This window comes from Xiphias gladius, chromosome 8, assembly GCF_016859285.1.
Source record: "Xiphias gladius isolate SHS-SW01 ecotype Sanya breed wild chromosome 8, ASM1685928v1, whole genome shotgun sequence".
Classification (NCBI taxonomy): Eukaryota; Metazoa; Chordata; class Actinopteri; order Istiophoriformes; family Xiphiidae; genus Xiphias; species Xiphias gladius.
The window spans coordinates 17,572,149-17,590,037 of NC_053407.1; the positions used below are offsets into that span (position 1 = coordinate 17,572,149).

At 40.5% G+C, this 17,889-nt stretch overlaps 1 protein-coding gene across 6 annotated transcripts in view; it reads right to left on the reverse strand.

The window, feature by feature from the left end:
- The window catches only part of tln2b (talin 2b), an 80,986-nt gene that overhangs the window by 39,748 nt on the left and 23,349 nt on the right, over nucleotides 1-17,889 (reverse strand). For all 6 annotated transcript variants that reach the window (XM_040132545.1, XM_040132544.1, XM_040132543.1 and 3 more), the window contains exons 2-9: nucleotides 10,546-10,719; nucleotides 10,354-10,451; nucleotides 10,030-10,159; nucleotides 9,223-9,378; nucleotides 8,589-8,731; nucleotides 2,524-2,651; nucleotides 2,149-2,212; nucleotides 1,835-1,939 (exon numbers count right to left, since the gene is read on the reverse strand). In XM_040132545.1, the coding sequence (XP_039988479.1) occupies nucleotides 1,835-1,939; nucleotides 2,149-2,212; nucleotides 2,524-2,651; nucleotides 8,589-8,731; nucleotides 9,223-9,378; nucleotides 10,030-10,159; nucleotides 10,354-10,451; nucleotides 10,546-10,681 (960 nt within the window). In that variant the 5' untranslated portion in view covers nucleotides 10,682-10,719. The remainder of the gene's footprint in view (nucleotides 1-1,834; nucleotides 1,940-2,148; nucleotides 2,213-2,523; nucleotides 2,652-8,588; nucleotides 8,732-9,222; nucleotides 9,379-10,029; nucleotides 10,160-10,353; nucleotides 10,452-10,545; nucleotides 10,720-17,889) is intronic.

Here is a 17,889-nt window from a genome sequence, read left to right on the forward strand (position 1 = left end):
TACACTTGGCTCTCCTCCAGGTGTGCAGAGGATGACACAAAATTAGCGGGTTGTAGAGATGGGGGGAGCTCAAAATATATACATTTTATGTCTCCAGGCTTTGTTTTTTTTAAATCCCTGGGTCAAAATGGAGAGCTGTGAGAATGGAACAAAGGCCAGTAGTAGTAGAACGGATTTTACTTTCAAGGCTCTTAAACACAAGGCCAGATAACATTATCCCAGTGTGCAGGATATCTTCACACAAAGGTTTATTAACAACTTTCATTGTTGTAGGTTACAGTATTTGAACGTCACAATTATCAAGGCCATAATCAATCAGGAAGTTTGATTTTCTAATCTGAAGTGGGTAATTGAGGTATTATATTATTTCAAATGGTTAACCTTGATTATTGTTTGGGAAAATGTGCTTGTGCAACAAATCACAATAGAACAGCAGACACACACATATATACATAAAGGCTTATTTACTTCCCCTGTACAGTATTTTAAAATTTGTGAAGTTTACAGCAATAAGAGAGGTTGCCAACCAAGAACCCGCAGTGATTAACATTACAATAAACTCTCAGATGTGCTTCAACAAAGCCAGGTCTGTGCTTTTGCCTCTGTTAGCATCAAGAGCAGAGTGAAGCTGGAGTGAATTATTTAACAGAGTCTTGAAATCTCCATCAGTACATCTCATCGAAGGCACGCAGTGCTCGAACATGTAGATGCATACACACTCTTCCATACACGCACTGACACACGCAGTTAATCTGAACCCTGCACACTGCTTTAACTGGGGGTCCAACAATTCCATTTATCGTCCATTAAGACCCCAGCAGACAACTGCACTCTTCCTCTTCCTCGCTCTTTCCCGCACGTTCGTTACCAACCGGGCTGCCGTCAGAGAGCTTTTATAATAGCTGCTGCTGCGACTTCATCCCATTCGCATGCCGCACTTCCATTCCACTTTTATGTTCACCAAACCAAACCAGCTATTTCACAGCACTGAGTGTGCTGCTGAACAGCAAGCACCAAAGCGTCCACTCTGACGCTTCTGATTTGTTATGATTATGGGGTTTTCGCTGTTTTCAACAAGCTTTCATACCTGTTAGACAGTGCAGTGCATTTCAGAACAGTCTCACAGCTGCCACTCATTAGTACAGATGCATCATGTGCCTGTTTTTTATAACCAGATGTTTCATTAAACTGACATTGCTCAGTAATTATTAAAGGAAAATTCTGGTTTATTACAACTAGAGCTTTATTTTCATAGCGTTGGTCCTCATTTGTATCAGGTATGGCAACATTGTACTGTAAGTACTATATGTGAACTGCTGAGATCTACAAATGTGCCAACATTACTACAACAAAGTTAAATGGGGCAAGAGACATAAGCAGTCAGAAGATCACACTTGTAAAGAAGCCAACTGTTTAACGAGATTATCTACCCCCTTTACTTGGAGGTGAAACAAAAAGTGCTTTGTTAACTCTTTGAAATAAATTCGGCTCACCTCGGGATTTGTTTAAACCTGTATGATCACCTGACTGCTTGTCTCTCTTCTTCCCTCGGACTTCTTTTAAGTGATGTTTCTGCGTTTCAAGATCTCATGCATTAAACTTGGTCAGTACAGTGCCAGCATGACTAATAGAGATGATGGCCCAAACTACGAGAAAAAGATCCAAGTTGTAATTATCCTTTAATGGCAGAAATTGCATTTGTTGGGAATGTGGGCGTGCTGCATACTTTGCTTATGAATCTAATGTATGCAATAAATCTGAAAACACATATTTTCTTCTTTTTCACCAATTCGCCCTTTTCCTGGTGAAAAATTGGCACGGCTTTAGCTCTTACCTTCACCAAAAAGAAGGACACTCCATATGTCTGCAGGGACCTGGCGAGCTTCACATACTTCACTTTTGCCTCAATCTCTGTCATCTCACCGCAGTTTTTATGTTCCTGGAGAAACGACAGCAGTTACATCTCTGCCTCCTTAGGGTGATCATCACATACGTATGTTAATATACCTGAAATTCTGTGTTCTACATGCTTTGTATTTTGTCAATTTGCTCATCAACAGAGAACAAATTACTATAATTCCCATAGGCCGCCCACAGCTTCAAACATAATATTTTTAGTTAAATGCAACATTAAAACAATGTACATACTTGGAATATTTTCTTCTCGGACCCTCTCTGCTTAATGTACTCCTTAGGTAGGAATTCCTTCAGGCTATGGAGATAAATGACATTTTTACATGGTTACTCTTCTGAGCTGCAGGCATTTCCGTTTCTATTAACATACCTCTACATATGAGGTCATTCTTGCCCTACTGCCTACATATCAGAAAACAGTTGTAACAGCTGACATCACCCCTGAGCTTTCCATTGGAGGAAATCCCTGAAGTAACAGCCTGTACTGAAGCAGGAGATAACCACTGCATATGTGCAGCTGTAAAAGCACAACATATAAAAGCACAACAGCCTGTACAGAGTTATTATAAATGTTGTTGTTAATGCATTCTTTGGAAGAGAAAAGCTTACTCCAGGAATCCGGGCTTGTGCTTGTGCTCCACGTGGGGTCCGAACTGGATCTGGGCCTGGATCCCTGCGAACTCACAAGCTTTATCAAAGGAGACAGGGTGGGATCCATTCAATATATCATCCCTAGCCTGGAGGAGACAGGAGGAGAGGGAGGGGGGATAAGTGAGAAGAAGAAACACATATCCAGGAAAAGGATATAACTACAAAGGCATGAGATTTATCCAAAATTCACCCAGCAGAGCTCCATAATGAGCACTTATTGTGTGCTTTGAATGCACTGTGGCTTCAGAGAGGATGCCTCCTAAGTGAATCGCCAAATGTATATCTAGAGCAGGGACATCATAACTGAGACTCCGCCACACACGGGAGCCAAATTAGAATTGTTTGTGACAATAAAACCCATTCTGCCAGCTTTCAAATGTAACAGCTCCAACAATTTGTCATCAATGGCCCATTATGTGTTATTAAAAAGGAAAACACATTATAGAAATGAATCAGGTTTTCACAATATCCCATCTGCATTACAGACTGGTTCTCAATAGGTTGTTAATAAATCTAATGACCAAATGTTTTTTTAACATTGAGCACCTGTTTGGTGCTGCTGAGACATCACTTATTTTTCAATGCATTTTCAGCCAGGCTGTCTACATCATCTTCACCATTTAGGCAGATGGAAAGGGAAAAGACTTTGTTGACATCTTTCAAATTGTTGTCAGCGTGTGCTGTTTTCTCCAGGGGGCACACAGCTCTGCCTCTCTCTCGCTCTCTCTCTCTCTCTCTCTCTCTCTCTTCTCCCACTCTCTCTTTCTGGTGTACTGCTGCAAAATTAATGGCTCCAAAAGCTGAGAGGCCTTAGTGACAGTGAGAAAGGCTCCATCGGTGCTTTTAGCATGAGCATATCAGTGCATAGCGTGGACTCGACTCATTCTTACGTCCCATTACATCAATGAAAAACTAAGCAGCAGCTTACGGCTGTAATGAGGACAACAATCTCCTCCACTCACAATCAAGTCCTTTCCCCAGTGCAATTCATAGTAAAGCAGATAAGCTTTCGCTGAACACAAGAAGACACTCTAAAATTAGCCCTCACACATGTCATTCACTCTGGTATGCACTGTTACTAGTCTATATTATTCTGAAGTAAGATGCTAGGAATAATGGAAACACTAGATTTACAAGATTCAATTTTAAAATAAGTATTGCTTGGTGGATGCAGATTGGTTATAGAATATAATGAATTTACCAGGGGGACCCTTGTTATTTAGAATAATCATTTAGGTTGCATGAGAGCCCCAGTATGGGTTTACAACCTGACCAACAGATACACAGAGAGGTAGAGTATAGCAGAGCTACAGCAGATTCCAATTTTTTAACATCTTGAAAATTCAAAATTAGTGTTTTGCATGCACACTGGTATGTATGTATGTTATAACCAGGATTTGGAGTAACCTGGTTATGTGTTTGCATATGTAATAGTTTCATGTATGGTTTCAGAAACCTGGACTACGCCTATTTTGGTTTTAAGAAACTCAAATGTGCTAGCTGGAGCACACTGAGAGAAACCCACAAGGGTGTGAACACCTTATCAAGGTTTTGTAGATATACCCTCAGCTGGAGTTTCCAGTACTTTGTCAGTAAAACAAATTATATGATGATGACTGATGATGGTATGTACCCTCAAATGAAAATGAGGGTTTAACACCGGTAGTGTGAGGATACATTTTATTAGGTGTTGCTTTCATCTTCCAGTACTGGTAATAAGATTCCAGCAGAGGGGTAAATTCAACAGTGGCAACAGAGTTGAGTCAGTCCAGAAATTAAATTTTGACACACATACACTGGTCTGTTAGAATAATGTATACAAGGAGGTACATAACCAGTAACACCATGCAAATGTCTTATCCCATTTAACTTTTTAGCAAATGGTGAAACAGTTAGATACGGCATTAAAGGCTCTGCTTTTTGATGAAACTGGGACGGTGAGGGGAGCTGCGCAGCAGACAGTGTTGTCAAGTGCGTATCAGCAGGATAAAGTGAGAAGTGTCAGGTAATAGTGGCCATGCTGTACACCTGCCTGAATATGATTGGAAGTTACCCGTCAGCTGATAGCCACACAGCTGTGAATTAGCCAGTCATTGTGAAGCATGACGGACTGTGAAAGACACAGCCGATAGCAATCTGAAACTGGGACTCAGGTATTCAGCATTCAGGTAGAGCGTTGAAGTGACGCTACCAAAACCAGGATGAGACAAAAAAAAGAAATGGAATACTGCTCTCACCTCCAAATACTCATTGCTTTGCTTACAAGATATATTGTATTCTTCAGTTTAGTATTGCTATTATAGGGAGTTTCATTCAGTGATAACCACATACACTAAAGTTCTCTACTGACATTGAATTGATTATTGGCTGGGTCATTTCATCTGTAAACCTCAGAATAAGCAGTCAGTTTACAGGCTTGTGTCAGTATTTGGTCAAATGATCAGCCAGATGATTCTCCCACGTTTGTCAACAGACAAGACAGTGAGGCCAGTCCCTGATTTTCTCATAGCAGGTATGACGAGTGATACAGGCACTGGTTCTAGGACATTTTAATAGAGCTGCATGAGTGGAAGTGAGGCACAAGACATCAGAAGCTGTGACACATACAGCCTGGGGCTACAACACTTAGGTCAACAAGTCCACCATGGCACAGAGAGTATAATACAGCCATAAAAATAAATGCTGACATAGGGATACGCTACAGCAACTGAATGTACATAGTGTTTGATCAGCACAGTTGCTACTAGATCAGTGAGCAAAGGATTATCTAAATACTTCATGATTTAGATAACACAGCTATTCTGAAGACAAATTATAAATGTTTGACAAGATGAATTGGGAGCATTCTGATGGCTAGCTAGTTAGCTACAGTAATATACCCGAGCTGGCTTTGGTTCAAATCCAACCTGACCCTTCTTTTTGTATTTCTCTGCGTTGATCATTTTCCAATAAAGCAAAAATGCCTCATAAGCTCCTAAAATGCAAGCACAAACTTTTACAAAAGAAATGTTAGAGAAAGCATGATGACATGATATTACATTCTGTAGGACAGCAGGTCCTTGGTTGACAGAGCAGCACTGAAGACTGGATTCTACAGTGAAGTTTAAATGAATACCCTTTTTATTTTATTTTCTTCATCTGTTCCTGCTTTGAACTAGGCCGTCGCATGGCACAAAGAGTATTCTTTCAGGATCAACTAAAGTGAGAAAAAGTAAAAGTAAAAGACCGGGAAACACAGAGTGATGCTATTGCTATGGAGGTTTATCCTGGTCTTAGCACAAATACATGACAGAAAGGGAGTGGCCGAGTAGTAAAGGAGATTAGTGTGTTACTGGCAGAGCTTACATTGTGTGTGTGTGTGTGTGTGTGTGTGTGTGTGTGTGTGTGTGTGTGGGTGGGTGGATTTGTAGGTGGGTGGGTGGGTGGTTTTGAATTCACTGAAGCTTCAAATCATTAATAAACATTAGAGATCATTGCTGAATAGCAGGGATGCTCTGTCAAAGAAATGCCAGCAATAATGTCATCATCGGCACAATCTGAATTCAGTTACTCAATACTGTTGAGGTTCTGAGAATTACAGGAATTGTGAATGATGAGGGACATTAAAGGGGATAATGGGGGGGAGTAAAAAGCTGTGTATGAGAAGGAAAAGAAAAAGAATGTGGAAAAGAAGCCTGGGGTATGTTCCAGTCTGCCAGAGATCTCTCTTCTGGCTCTATTTGGCCTTTTTAACACAGTGACAAATTAGAGTCACTGCCATGTGAAGAGTCTCTGTGATCTGCCTGTGTAACAATCACAATCTGTGTGTGTGTGTGTGTGTGTGTGTGTGTGTGTGTGTGAGTGAGAGAACGAGGGAAAGATAGATTGGGAAGTGCAACGGAGAGGCAAAAAGAGGCGGGGGAAGGGGGCGGGGATGTTATTGTGAAAGGAAATATGAGTGTGTTGAGAGGAGAGCATGATATGCACTGTGCTGTAGTGTGCCAGGGTAAGAGGGTGGGGATGTGTGCCATTATGTCAGAATGTGTAGGAGATGGAGCGGGAGTGGAGACAGGCGAACTGGAAGGGAAGGAAACCAAGGGTAAGAAAAATAGAGGCAAAAACAGGAACAGACAGATAGAAGGGATGGATGTCTTTTATGAACACATTCATGAGGCAGCAGGGACTGAAAAGATGGAGAGTCGAATGCAAACAACTATACATATTTCAGACATGGTATATGTCTCTGAGCACAGTTTTTCAGAGCTCATGTATTTTTTGTGTGGGAGAGTATCCAATAATCTGTGTGTATTTCATGTTCAAAGACATACTCTCTTTCTACATGTTCTCAGTCTATCTAACAGAGTACATCTGGATCTGTGTGTGTGTGTGTGTGTGTGTGTGTGTGTGTGTGTGTGTGTGTGTGTGTGTGTGCACGCGGGTATTCCACACCCAGCTGTTTGAGTCCAGGTGTCAGTGGGGGGGCCCCCCTGCTGGAGGGGCTAATTTGAATGCAGTAATGTGTGCAGTGAGCAAACCCTGACTAGTGCGGTACCAGACTCAGCTGACCCGCTCAGGGAACCCCCCCCCGTTGCCAGCAGGGCTCCCTCGGTTTACAGAACCGGTAGAACTAGCAACTGAAGAGTGCACATGTATTCACAGATACAGACAGTGAGAGATAAGGAAACCAATTTAATAAACATACACCCCCTTATCCAGACGTAAACCAACAAATATATCTCTCCAAGTGAGTTCTACCAGATGTACGCTACATGTTGGACAAATTGCCCAACAACAGGAAGTGTTTAGATAGTGACGTATTTCACTGCCTCCGAAAACTCCTGATGAACAACTGCTATACTACAGATATGACCTCTTCAAACCCAATGAATCACCAACTGGTCAGGCCATTTTTTTTTTCCCAAGTTGAAAATTAGAATCAAAAACCAATGCCATCCCACTGAGGCATGTGCATTCTCAGATTTTCTTCTGAGACACCAGATAGACACAAGAGAGTTGGGTTAGAGCCCAAAAATGGACTATACAAACAGCAGCAGTGCTGAAAAATTACATGTATGTATGGACAAGACTCTGTGCTTGTAAGCGTAGCATAATGGTAGGTATCATAGAGGAACTTAAAGGTGCACTAATGAATATTTTCATATAAAAAGTGGATCAAATGACTATAAGTAATGTGAAAGCGGTCGCTTGTAATGACAAATGAATAGAGAATTATCACCTGACTGCAGTTCTGCTCAGCTCTGTGGAGGATTTTAGCTTCTTTAAGCTCATTGTTTTGGTTTTACCGCCTACAAATTTAATGTTTTGGTTCACTCTTTCCACTCTTATCGGCCTTGTTTCCAGCCACAACTGACAGATGTTTTCAGTGAAAAAACTCTCGTAAATCTGATGTGTGCTAAGTAGCTAGCACCAACCAGCAAACAGACAAAGATAGCAACTACCTGGTGAAGAACTTAGCAGGTAAGATACTGGATACAAGAAGGGAGCTAAACGGAGAGTGAATAGTGCACACAAACTCAACTCCAAATGTATGCTAATCTCACTCAACATCTGCTGGATGTGTAAAAACTTCTTAAGGTGATAACATGTCTATGTTTTCTTTGCAGATTGTTCTGCTGTACTCATCAGCTAGACAAAAATAAAGCTTTTAACATCTGGTATCAAAGTATTTGTGCCACTGTAGAGTAGAAGCAAGAAACAGAACCAAGAAACAAGTCAAACCTGTCTGGACCAAATCTGAGCTAACCACATTTCAGTCTGTCCAGACCTGGCCAAAAGTTAGATGCACACTAAAACATAGTCATTGAGTTGAATTACACTCCTGTTTCGACTCCTTCTTACGTCTCCTGTACCTTCTGAAAAACATTTAAATAACACCCCAAAAAACTGCAGTATAATTTGTATACTAGCCTGCTTGGGCCTCATTTTGCCGCTTGGGCTGTAACAGTAAAAAATTTAGGCCTAGGTCACCTCTCTCTTCACTGTTTTTGGCTATGTCAGCATAAAGGTGTGTGTATCAAGTTTACCTGAACATAGAGCAGGTTTAGCTGGACAGGATCCCGCGAATCCACATTCTGGTCCGAATAGAAGAACTTACGTCTGAGCAGCAGAGTCTCACTTTCCTCCACTCCTTGCTCTCTGAAAGTCCTGCTGTGGTCCAGCCAGTTCACTGTCCAATCAATACACACACTCTTTTACCACAAGCACTGAAATGAAGACATTCACTTTACAAGAATGTTACTAGAGGATACTGATGGTGAAAGTAACCAGGCAGTTCAACATCAGAAGGGCAGAAAGATCAGCTTAGACAGACAATTTACCAAATTAATCACGGAGAAGTGAAAATCTTGACTTGGCTCGAACAGAGTCATTTGCTTTATTTTCCTACTGAGACGAGAGTTAGTATTCGACCAAAGTTGGGAGGGTGATTTATATATATTCGCATGTTTCAAAATTTAATTGGTGTCCTCGGGGCAAAAGATAACACTGGTAATTTCATTAAACATTGATATGTCCATGCAATAAATTAGACTTGAGTGATAAAGCACATGCACAGATGATGGCGCTGAGTCAGATTCATTCATGTGATAGTGAGAAATGGGCATAAAACCATCAAGATATCAACAACACTTCTGGAGGCTTTTGCAAGCTCACACTCACAGTCGTCATCTGTGTGGAGTTTGGCTTTGAGCTTTTCCATCTTCCTCTCGTCTCTTAGCAGCAGCGTTCTGTCTTTCTTCAGCGTCCCCATTCCATCATCCTTCTTGTCCTCCGTCACCTCTTGAATGAGGGAGTACTCCTCATAGTTGGTGATTCCTGAAAAGGGCACAAGTTAGCCAGGGAGGAAGCGATGCCTCAAACTGGCACGATAACTACTGCCATGATGGAGAAAGCAATTCTCTTACACTCTCTTTTTTAACTCTTTCTCTCTGCTTTGAAAAATAAGTGAAGGAAAGCTGGCTCAAAGCCAGCAAACTAAAATGGGAGCTGAGGAGGAGAACAAGCCAAGCAGAAAGCCCTACTCCAAACAAACATTTTCCAATAAAGCTATCTGCCAGACTTCACCCAGTTGAGCTTGATGGCAGCCCGTTATAATTGAAATATACAGCTTAGGGAACACCTATGTGACAGGCAAAGATGGCACAATCTGGGCCTTAGGAAGAACACTTCAGCATTTATTACACACAAGCTTGTTTGAGCTTGATAAATCATTCCCATTGTGCTTTTAAAAAAAAAAAACCTGATTAGGACTTTATCAAGCGTACATGAATGCTCCAAAGTAGTCAACTAACGCTGCTGTTTAAATATGAATTTAATAGCACATAATAACACCTTAACATAATGCAGCTCACTGTGAAGTAAAGTGGTATGCTGTGGACTAAAAATAAAACAGAGGATGAATAATTCAAGCCTTGGACGATGGCTTGACAAGATTCAGATTAGCAGTGCTTGGAGACTATCACTTACCTATTCTACTGCATATGGTGACAAGCAGCTCCCCGACTGTTTTTGAGTCATCCACCATGATGGTTTTAATTGCACCATCCAGCATTTTGATCTTTTGAGGTCTTTGTTTCTTCTTATACTCCAAGACGTCCTGAGAAAACAGGAGAGAAAACAGCGCAATGACATCTATAACTCGGCTAATCGGTCTCGACAGTGAACTGCAGTCGCTCCCAGCAAGCAGGGAGGCATAAATATCTCAGGTCCCTGTAGAAAATGTAAATCACTTTAAGAGATGATAAGTGACACTGACAGTTCTCCACCCCAGACTGTATAACTTAAGCTTACTCCATTTCGTAGCATGTAGTAATCCAGGGTTCTTCCAGACTCGAGCCAGATTCCTTTTCTGGGATCATCGTCAGACAAGAAGAGGCCATAATCTGAGGCTGAAACACCAAGTGAAACCGAGTATGCAAATGTTTATGCCCATAGATTTCCATCATGTAAATTAGATTCACCATTTCTGAGTCATCCACCAACCTTGTCCTGTCTGGGCTTCCGGTACTCTCTCTCTGATGATTCTGCAGGCATCATACACAGGCGTGGATGGCTCAAACTGCATCGTCTTCACCACATTGCACTGGCGTACACAGATCTTTAGTGACAAGGCCACCATCTTGGCGGGTAGTATAATGGCCTAACCGACCTACACACCTGGAAAAGACAGAATTAGAAACATTGCGTAAGGTTCAGAGTTTGTAATGTCATACTGCTGGCTGATATCCCGATTAGATGGTCTGTCTTATGGCTCGTATCATGGAGCCATCATTAAAAAGTCCTCTCACAAAAAAAATCATACTTGAAGGTGTGAAGAGGAAGTCGCGGAGGCAGAATATAACACCATAAGACACAGAATAAATCATCACAATTATCTCCTTGGGGACATTTTCACCTGTGAAGTTGTGTGTTATGCCGCACCCCTGTCTCAGCAGCTCCTCAGTCTTCCCTGCTGTTCTGATATTAAAGGGCTACGTGTATGGAGAGCTTCTGTCTGATTGCAGTGTGTGTAGAATTAGCTGAAGCAAGGCAAGCGACATAATCTTTCAGCAGAAAAAGGGGAAAAAGTGCAAATCTCTCTAATCGGCAAGAATAACAGGAGCCGAGTCAAAAAACACAGAAAATGACATTCCACTGCTGCATCATTATTCCCTCTTTTCCTGGCTTGCACTCACCCTCAGAAGCAGACTTGACTGTGAGACAAATCAGTGGGAGTTTTATCACATACTGCAATTAGGGTGAATCGGTTAAGGTATTCTGAGACTCAAAAAAAGGAAAGAGAATGATACTGCAGAGTGTTTCCTCCTCTTCCCTGACCTTGGCTTTAACAGGGAGAGGGATGAATGCGATAAATAAAACCATCTATACCAAAGGAGGCTCTCTGTCTCATACACACACTAAACACTAAAACACAAAAAAATCTACTTTTATTTGTATTACTTTTTTGTGAACAAAAATTAGTCTGTGAGACATTCAAAGCCAACTCATCTCCTCTGGAGAAGATAGGTATATCAGCATAGATTCCTAGTTCCTATTGCTATATTCTGAGGCTGCAACTAACAACTGTTTTCATTAACAAATTAATCTGTCGATTATTTTCTCCATTATCAATTAATCATTTGATCCACAAAATGTCAGAATAAAGTAAACAATGCCCTTCACAATTTTCCAAAGCCCAGGTCGGCATGTTCATATTGCTTGTTTTGCCCGACCAGTGATCCAAAACACAAAAGTGTTTAGTCTGATGTCATAGAAGACTAAGAAACTGGAATGGATTTTTGGCATTTTTACTTAAAAATAACGAAAACAATGAACTGAAATAAAATATCAGCCAATTCATTTTCTGGTGACTGACCATTCAAATAACTGATTAATTGTTTCAGCTGTACTATATTCCAAATTCTTCTGTAACACCAAAAGAATTTTTGTATTTTTCTCCATAGTTGGATATAAAGGCAAAAGTTCCAATCTTCACACTGACACAATTCAGATCTCAGTCACACTTGGAAACAAAGAGGTTTTTGTGCTCAGGATTCACAGCTCATCCACAGACCCCTTTTGAAGCAGAGCAGAGAAAGTGTGAGAAGTAAATTTTCTATAATGATCAAGTTGTGAATGAGTCTGTCTGTGACTTTGACTCTGTCATGGCCATAGACCCTCTGCTTCCCTGAGTTTTTCCTCATACAAAGTCGGAAAAACAAGCACAAAGAAGAAGGGGTAATGGCGCTGCATGAGCACTCCTCTATACAGACTGGTGGAGAAGCCCCACCGTGTTTTTGTCATCCAGCTCTTTCCACGGATACTCTCTTCTAGACAAGCAGCTTGAGACCCAAGACAGACAATACAGCTGGCCGTATGGGCACTTATGTGGACTCACAATGTAGACTCACAGATAACAAGCCGACGCCCACCCCCCCTCCTCCACACACACACACACACACACACACACACACACACACACACACACACAATATCCGTATATTGCAAATAAAATGTTTTATTTTTGTGAAAGTTTTATCAAGGATATCTCAGACAGGTCCATCTCAAAAAGCCAAAGTTACCGCTGACGACTGGTATCTGCTAAAGATTACTGTAGGTCTACTGCTAAAGCAACAGTCACTTTAGTATCTGTTGTGAGTAGCATCACTCACTTCAGAGAGTAAGTACTACAGAAACCCCATGAAGAAACCCAGGAGGATAATGATAATCCCTGAGCTTACAGTAGTGTGAGAGCACATTTTTCACTAGGGTCCTCATGCAAACACTCCAATGGAGTCAGCTCCTAATTAGCTCTGCTTTCAAGCATGGATGGATCTACGTCTGAGAGAGGAGCAATGAGAAAACAACTCACTATGTGACTCTATGTTGAATCTTATTTATTTTATTACCCTTTCAGCCTCACTAGGTAGATCTAAAAATGTAATTTCAAAGCACTATCTCCCATGACAATCACTACCCCATCAGAGGAGCACCCTGCATTGGATTACGTTTGTTTACTACTAAATATTAAGACATGAAAATGGCCAAAGAGCAGCTTGCTGGGGAGTCTAAACATGGACAATTCAATAGAAACCAGGGAAGGCAGGTGCCATCTGGAGAGGATGCAACCCTAATGATTGACTGTAATACCAGCAGCAGCACAGGGCCCGAGAGCAACAACTGCTGTGATTAATGCACCAGTCTGTCGCACAAGTAAGGAGGCGGCTGGACAGGAAACTTAAACAGTGTTGGTCCACGACTGATCAGTTTGTTTGGACCAGCCTTCCAAATGCTCCTAACAGAACAACAAATTTGAAGCAGAATGACCCTTGAGAGATAACAGGGTGGGGATGAGAATGAATAGCATTCTTTCAAGGACACCATGCAACAATGCTGTACAGGGGTCCTTCAATTTTGTGGTTTTATTTGATCAATAACAGAGTAAATGGCTGTGTTTTTCTCATGCTGCGTAGAAACGAGAATTTAGAACATGCAGAGTACGACAAAAGCCAAGATCAGTTGTTCTGAAAGAGGTACATTTGGGCTAGCTGGAGCCGCAGCCACGATTTCCAACTGTGAAAAGAACACAAGCTCTCTACAGATGCTTTGAACATGTTCAATTCAGCAATCATATGGCAATTTCAGTACTCTACGTATCACCCATACAGCACAAGATTGCCCCTTGCAATTTGCATCAGATGCCAGGTTTCTGTTGTCTATTAAATCAATTCATTTAAATTTTTTTCAAATACACGTACATGTACTCTAACCAAACAAAATAAGTTGAAAATCTAGGAGTACACAGTATAAAGCACTCATTAATTACTGGAGGAATGACAAAACCTTCCTGACCTGTAGTACATCGAGAGGAAAAACACACAAAAAAAGAAAGCAACTTGGGTTACATGCGAATGGAAATTAATTGCAAATTCATAATTTTTATTTATTTTTAAAAGCACCAAATCTAAACCATCCTACCACATTGTTACATGATTTTCAAGTTTAGCCCATTAAACTGAGATTACAGGAGAAACAGTAATGATTTGGTAAGCAAGGCATTTTAGACTCTTTCTGCTTTGGTATAATTTATGAACAGAAACAGAAATAGTGATGCAGATGCAAACATCTGATGCCTTACTTACACAGTAAGCAGTAATTACTGTGAGTTTAAAAACAGCCACTCTGGGATAAAAGGTAGATTAGTCTAGCGACTCTAAAGAAGGCACAACTATACGAAAGGTTGACAATTAGACTTAACAAGCTGTGATGCAATTGAAAATAACCCCAAAGCTCAAATGAAATAGCCAGTAAAGCAGCAGGAGAATACTGCGGCTGCAGCCTTCACTAACCCCACAAATACACTGAACTGGAATTTACTACGCCACATTATCTCAAGCCTAGTAGACCATTATTATGGTGTAATTTAAGCATGTTGTATGTCAGTGACACTGAATGCAGGGCTGAGACTAATTCTGACCTGATTAGTTCTCAGTACTGCTGAGAACATCAGGATCAAAGCATGTGTGCATTGAGAAAATGCTAATTGGCTAAACTACTTGACACTACACCCCCTTTTCTCTCCTCTTTATATCCTCCTGCACTGACAACTTTTTATCCCTGTCTGATTGAAAGCAAGGTCAATTTCCTGCAGGACCCCAGTATGAGACCATTAAGTTTTCCTGGAACACAGGCAGTCCAGTGGTGGTTCACATAGCAGCAAACATGGGTTGTTGTTTCGATAAGCTGTGTATTCAAATCCAATATTCCTGCAATCCAGAAACTCCATTTCTGTTCGTCTCCACAATGGAGAGCCCTGTCAAGGTCAGAGGTGTTGTTTCCACCAGATGTGAATGTTGTTTTTAAATTTAATGACTGCTAGGCTATCACTTTGAGCACCACACATCCTAATTTGAATTGGTAAATCTGAGCCCTAGCAGTAAACAAGAGGTAGGCATTAATCAACCACCATAAATACATCTTCATTATAGGTATGAGGCATATTAGATTTACAACAAATGATTGTACATCTATTTAATAGCCCAGAGCTGTAATCTAAGTAGCATGTGGGGCCACAGAGACATCATTCAATCAACTTGCCTTCACCACATTAAAAACATGAAGAGAATATGATAATGGTACACCCATGCAAAAAGTCATAATAGAACTAGCAGGTTTAATCTTTTAGACGGTGTAGAGTGTAACAATACAGTTGCTAATTATCACACCTTGTTTTCGACTAGTGGATGTAAAATTAACCATGCCCTCTATTACATGGGCTATTATATACAAAAGTCCACTTTCTCATGCCTCGCAGAGACTATATTCTTTTTTTTTTTTTTTATTAAATCAAGGTGTCCTTGTGTTCATTTCCTCACAGACAACACCCACTGAATCTGGATTCTACCTAAATACAGTTCAAATAATTAATAAGTCAAAGGCTTTCGACTCGACCCTTATCACTTCCTCCACACGTTCCATAAATAAATTACTCATTGCTCCTGCAGGAAACAGCTATCACCGGACAGCATTATGAAGCAGAACTGACCCTTGCTATTTAAAATTCAACAGGATTACTAGGAACAAGCTGTCATGTTAGAAGTGGCTTGCACAGTATTATTTTACTTAATAGAGTGTTAGTCAAGCAGTGCTTGTCAATTTAGATTAAAAAAAAAAAAAAGACATCGGACCCAAGCTCTAAATTCAGAGCCACTCACAGTTACACTGACTTTTTTTTTTGAACATTTAAAAATTAACCTTGTTGCTATGACCCACTCTGTAAGCTACAGGCTTGGCTCCTGGGCGACACACTCTGCCATAATGCAATTTGAGGGTATAGATACTGACAGAAATTATGAATCTTGCCCTTGTCGTAGGGAGGGAGAGAGCAGCTCCTCTTACACTAAAAATATCCAGCGAAGTAGAGCATCCTCCAGCAGCACCATTTCAAAACCAATCCATAGCAGAAGCGGTAAGACAATGGCATTCACTAATGCCTACACCTATATGCCAATAGCTTCAAAGAAATTCTAGTTATTTTTATATTGTAATTCTTGAAGATTAAACAGCATATCCTTCAGTAAATTGAAAAATTATAAGAGTGGGTATAGCATACATTTGGCTCAGTTACATTACTATGGAGATATTATTGGTTTAGGTAGTCCAGCAGTCCTGAAGTCAATGCACTGAGTATAATAACACACAGCATTATTCAATATGTACCACTGGTCATCTAGAGATGTGAAGAATGAGCTTTCTAATAGATGGAGATAGAAACAGCTACTAGAGGAGGAGGGCTCCACCCAGCAGCTGTAGTCGGTAAACCCATGAGCTAGTCCTTCCACCATTAACCACTACCAGTCAGTCAGTGGTAGTGGTTAATGGTGGCTCAGACAGATGTTGCCCAAACATTTTTTTCCTTTTCCATTGCATACACTGATGGATGTGGAACTGCCAAAAACAACAAAGAACTCAGCCCATGATGATTTAATTATCATCATCAACCACATTTTTAACCATGAATCTCTTATACAGCATCTACAGTATGTGGCCTCTGGTCCACTAGCCTACATCTGGTTTTTGACTTATAACTGCTCCAGACAAATGATGTAATGATGTAGAGGAAGGAACATGTTTGGAGTCAATAGTTTAGTGTTTTGCACTTTAAAAATAATTTGGAATAGAATACTTTTCTAAATAGTGAAGTACATTTCAGTGTCTCACAAGGAATATCAGTTAACACTGTGAACACATTCTATGAAACAATATTTTCACAGCACATTTTTTAAAATGTATTTATTTCATTCCAAAGAAAATATTTTGGAATGTCATAGCTGTATTTACGACTATTATGAGTATAAAATTCTGAACAGGTGCTTGTCAAGTGCCTTCAAGCACTCAAACCACAGGTTTGCCTATTATGTACTATTCTCTGCAGACCATATGGGAGCTTTGATGTCGACATACTTCAGTAATCTGGAAAGCATTTTTTCCCCACAGCTACATCCAGAATTTAATTTCTTTTCAGCAAAAATGCGACAGATTTCTAATTTTTGTTAAATAATTTATACCTCGTTGTTAATACTTATATATGTACGTGCATTTACACGCTGTGTAAAAGGCAAAACGGCAAATCACCTTTGTCAAATGAAGTACATCAGAGCTTACAAGGTAACATAAACATGGACATGGTATTAGTATTGGTATCACTACATGTTTTCCAGCTTAACCAAGACACGTTTGCATATTGAGTTGCTCCCAGAAACACCATTGCTACCCAGTCAGCTACCCACTGGACTGCATAAGCTTTGCTGTGACATTAGCTGCTTTTTGACAGCATTGAACATTATGGTATTGGTGTACCACGACTTATGTTTCTTGGACCAGAATCCCCAGTATGGGCATGTAAATGACAGCAATGACAGGCACCCCAGAACAATCTGAGGTCATTTTTGAAACTTGGTACACTGGGCCTGATTTACTCTGCCTTCTCTATGCTATTGGTTATCAAACAACACAACACACCAGCCACAGTTTGCCTGTTAACTGACATACAATCTGTGTGCAATCAGTCAAGTGCACTCAGGTCCTGTGTGCATATGGCTGGATTACACAAATCACAGGAGGAGAACTGATGAAGTGTGGAGATTGCACATTCTGCTGTATTTACTGATGTTCACTCAATTTGTGAGGGTTAGTTTAACATGGAAATGTATCCATCTCTCAAGAGCAGGTGCAGATTTGTGCATAAATATCAAAGAAATTTTGAGGTGTTGAAAATAAAATTTCAAGTAACTGACCTCATGTATGCATGTTGCCATAAAAACAATCTAATAATATTTTGGAATGGTA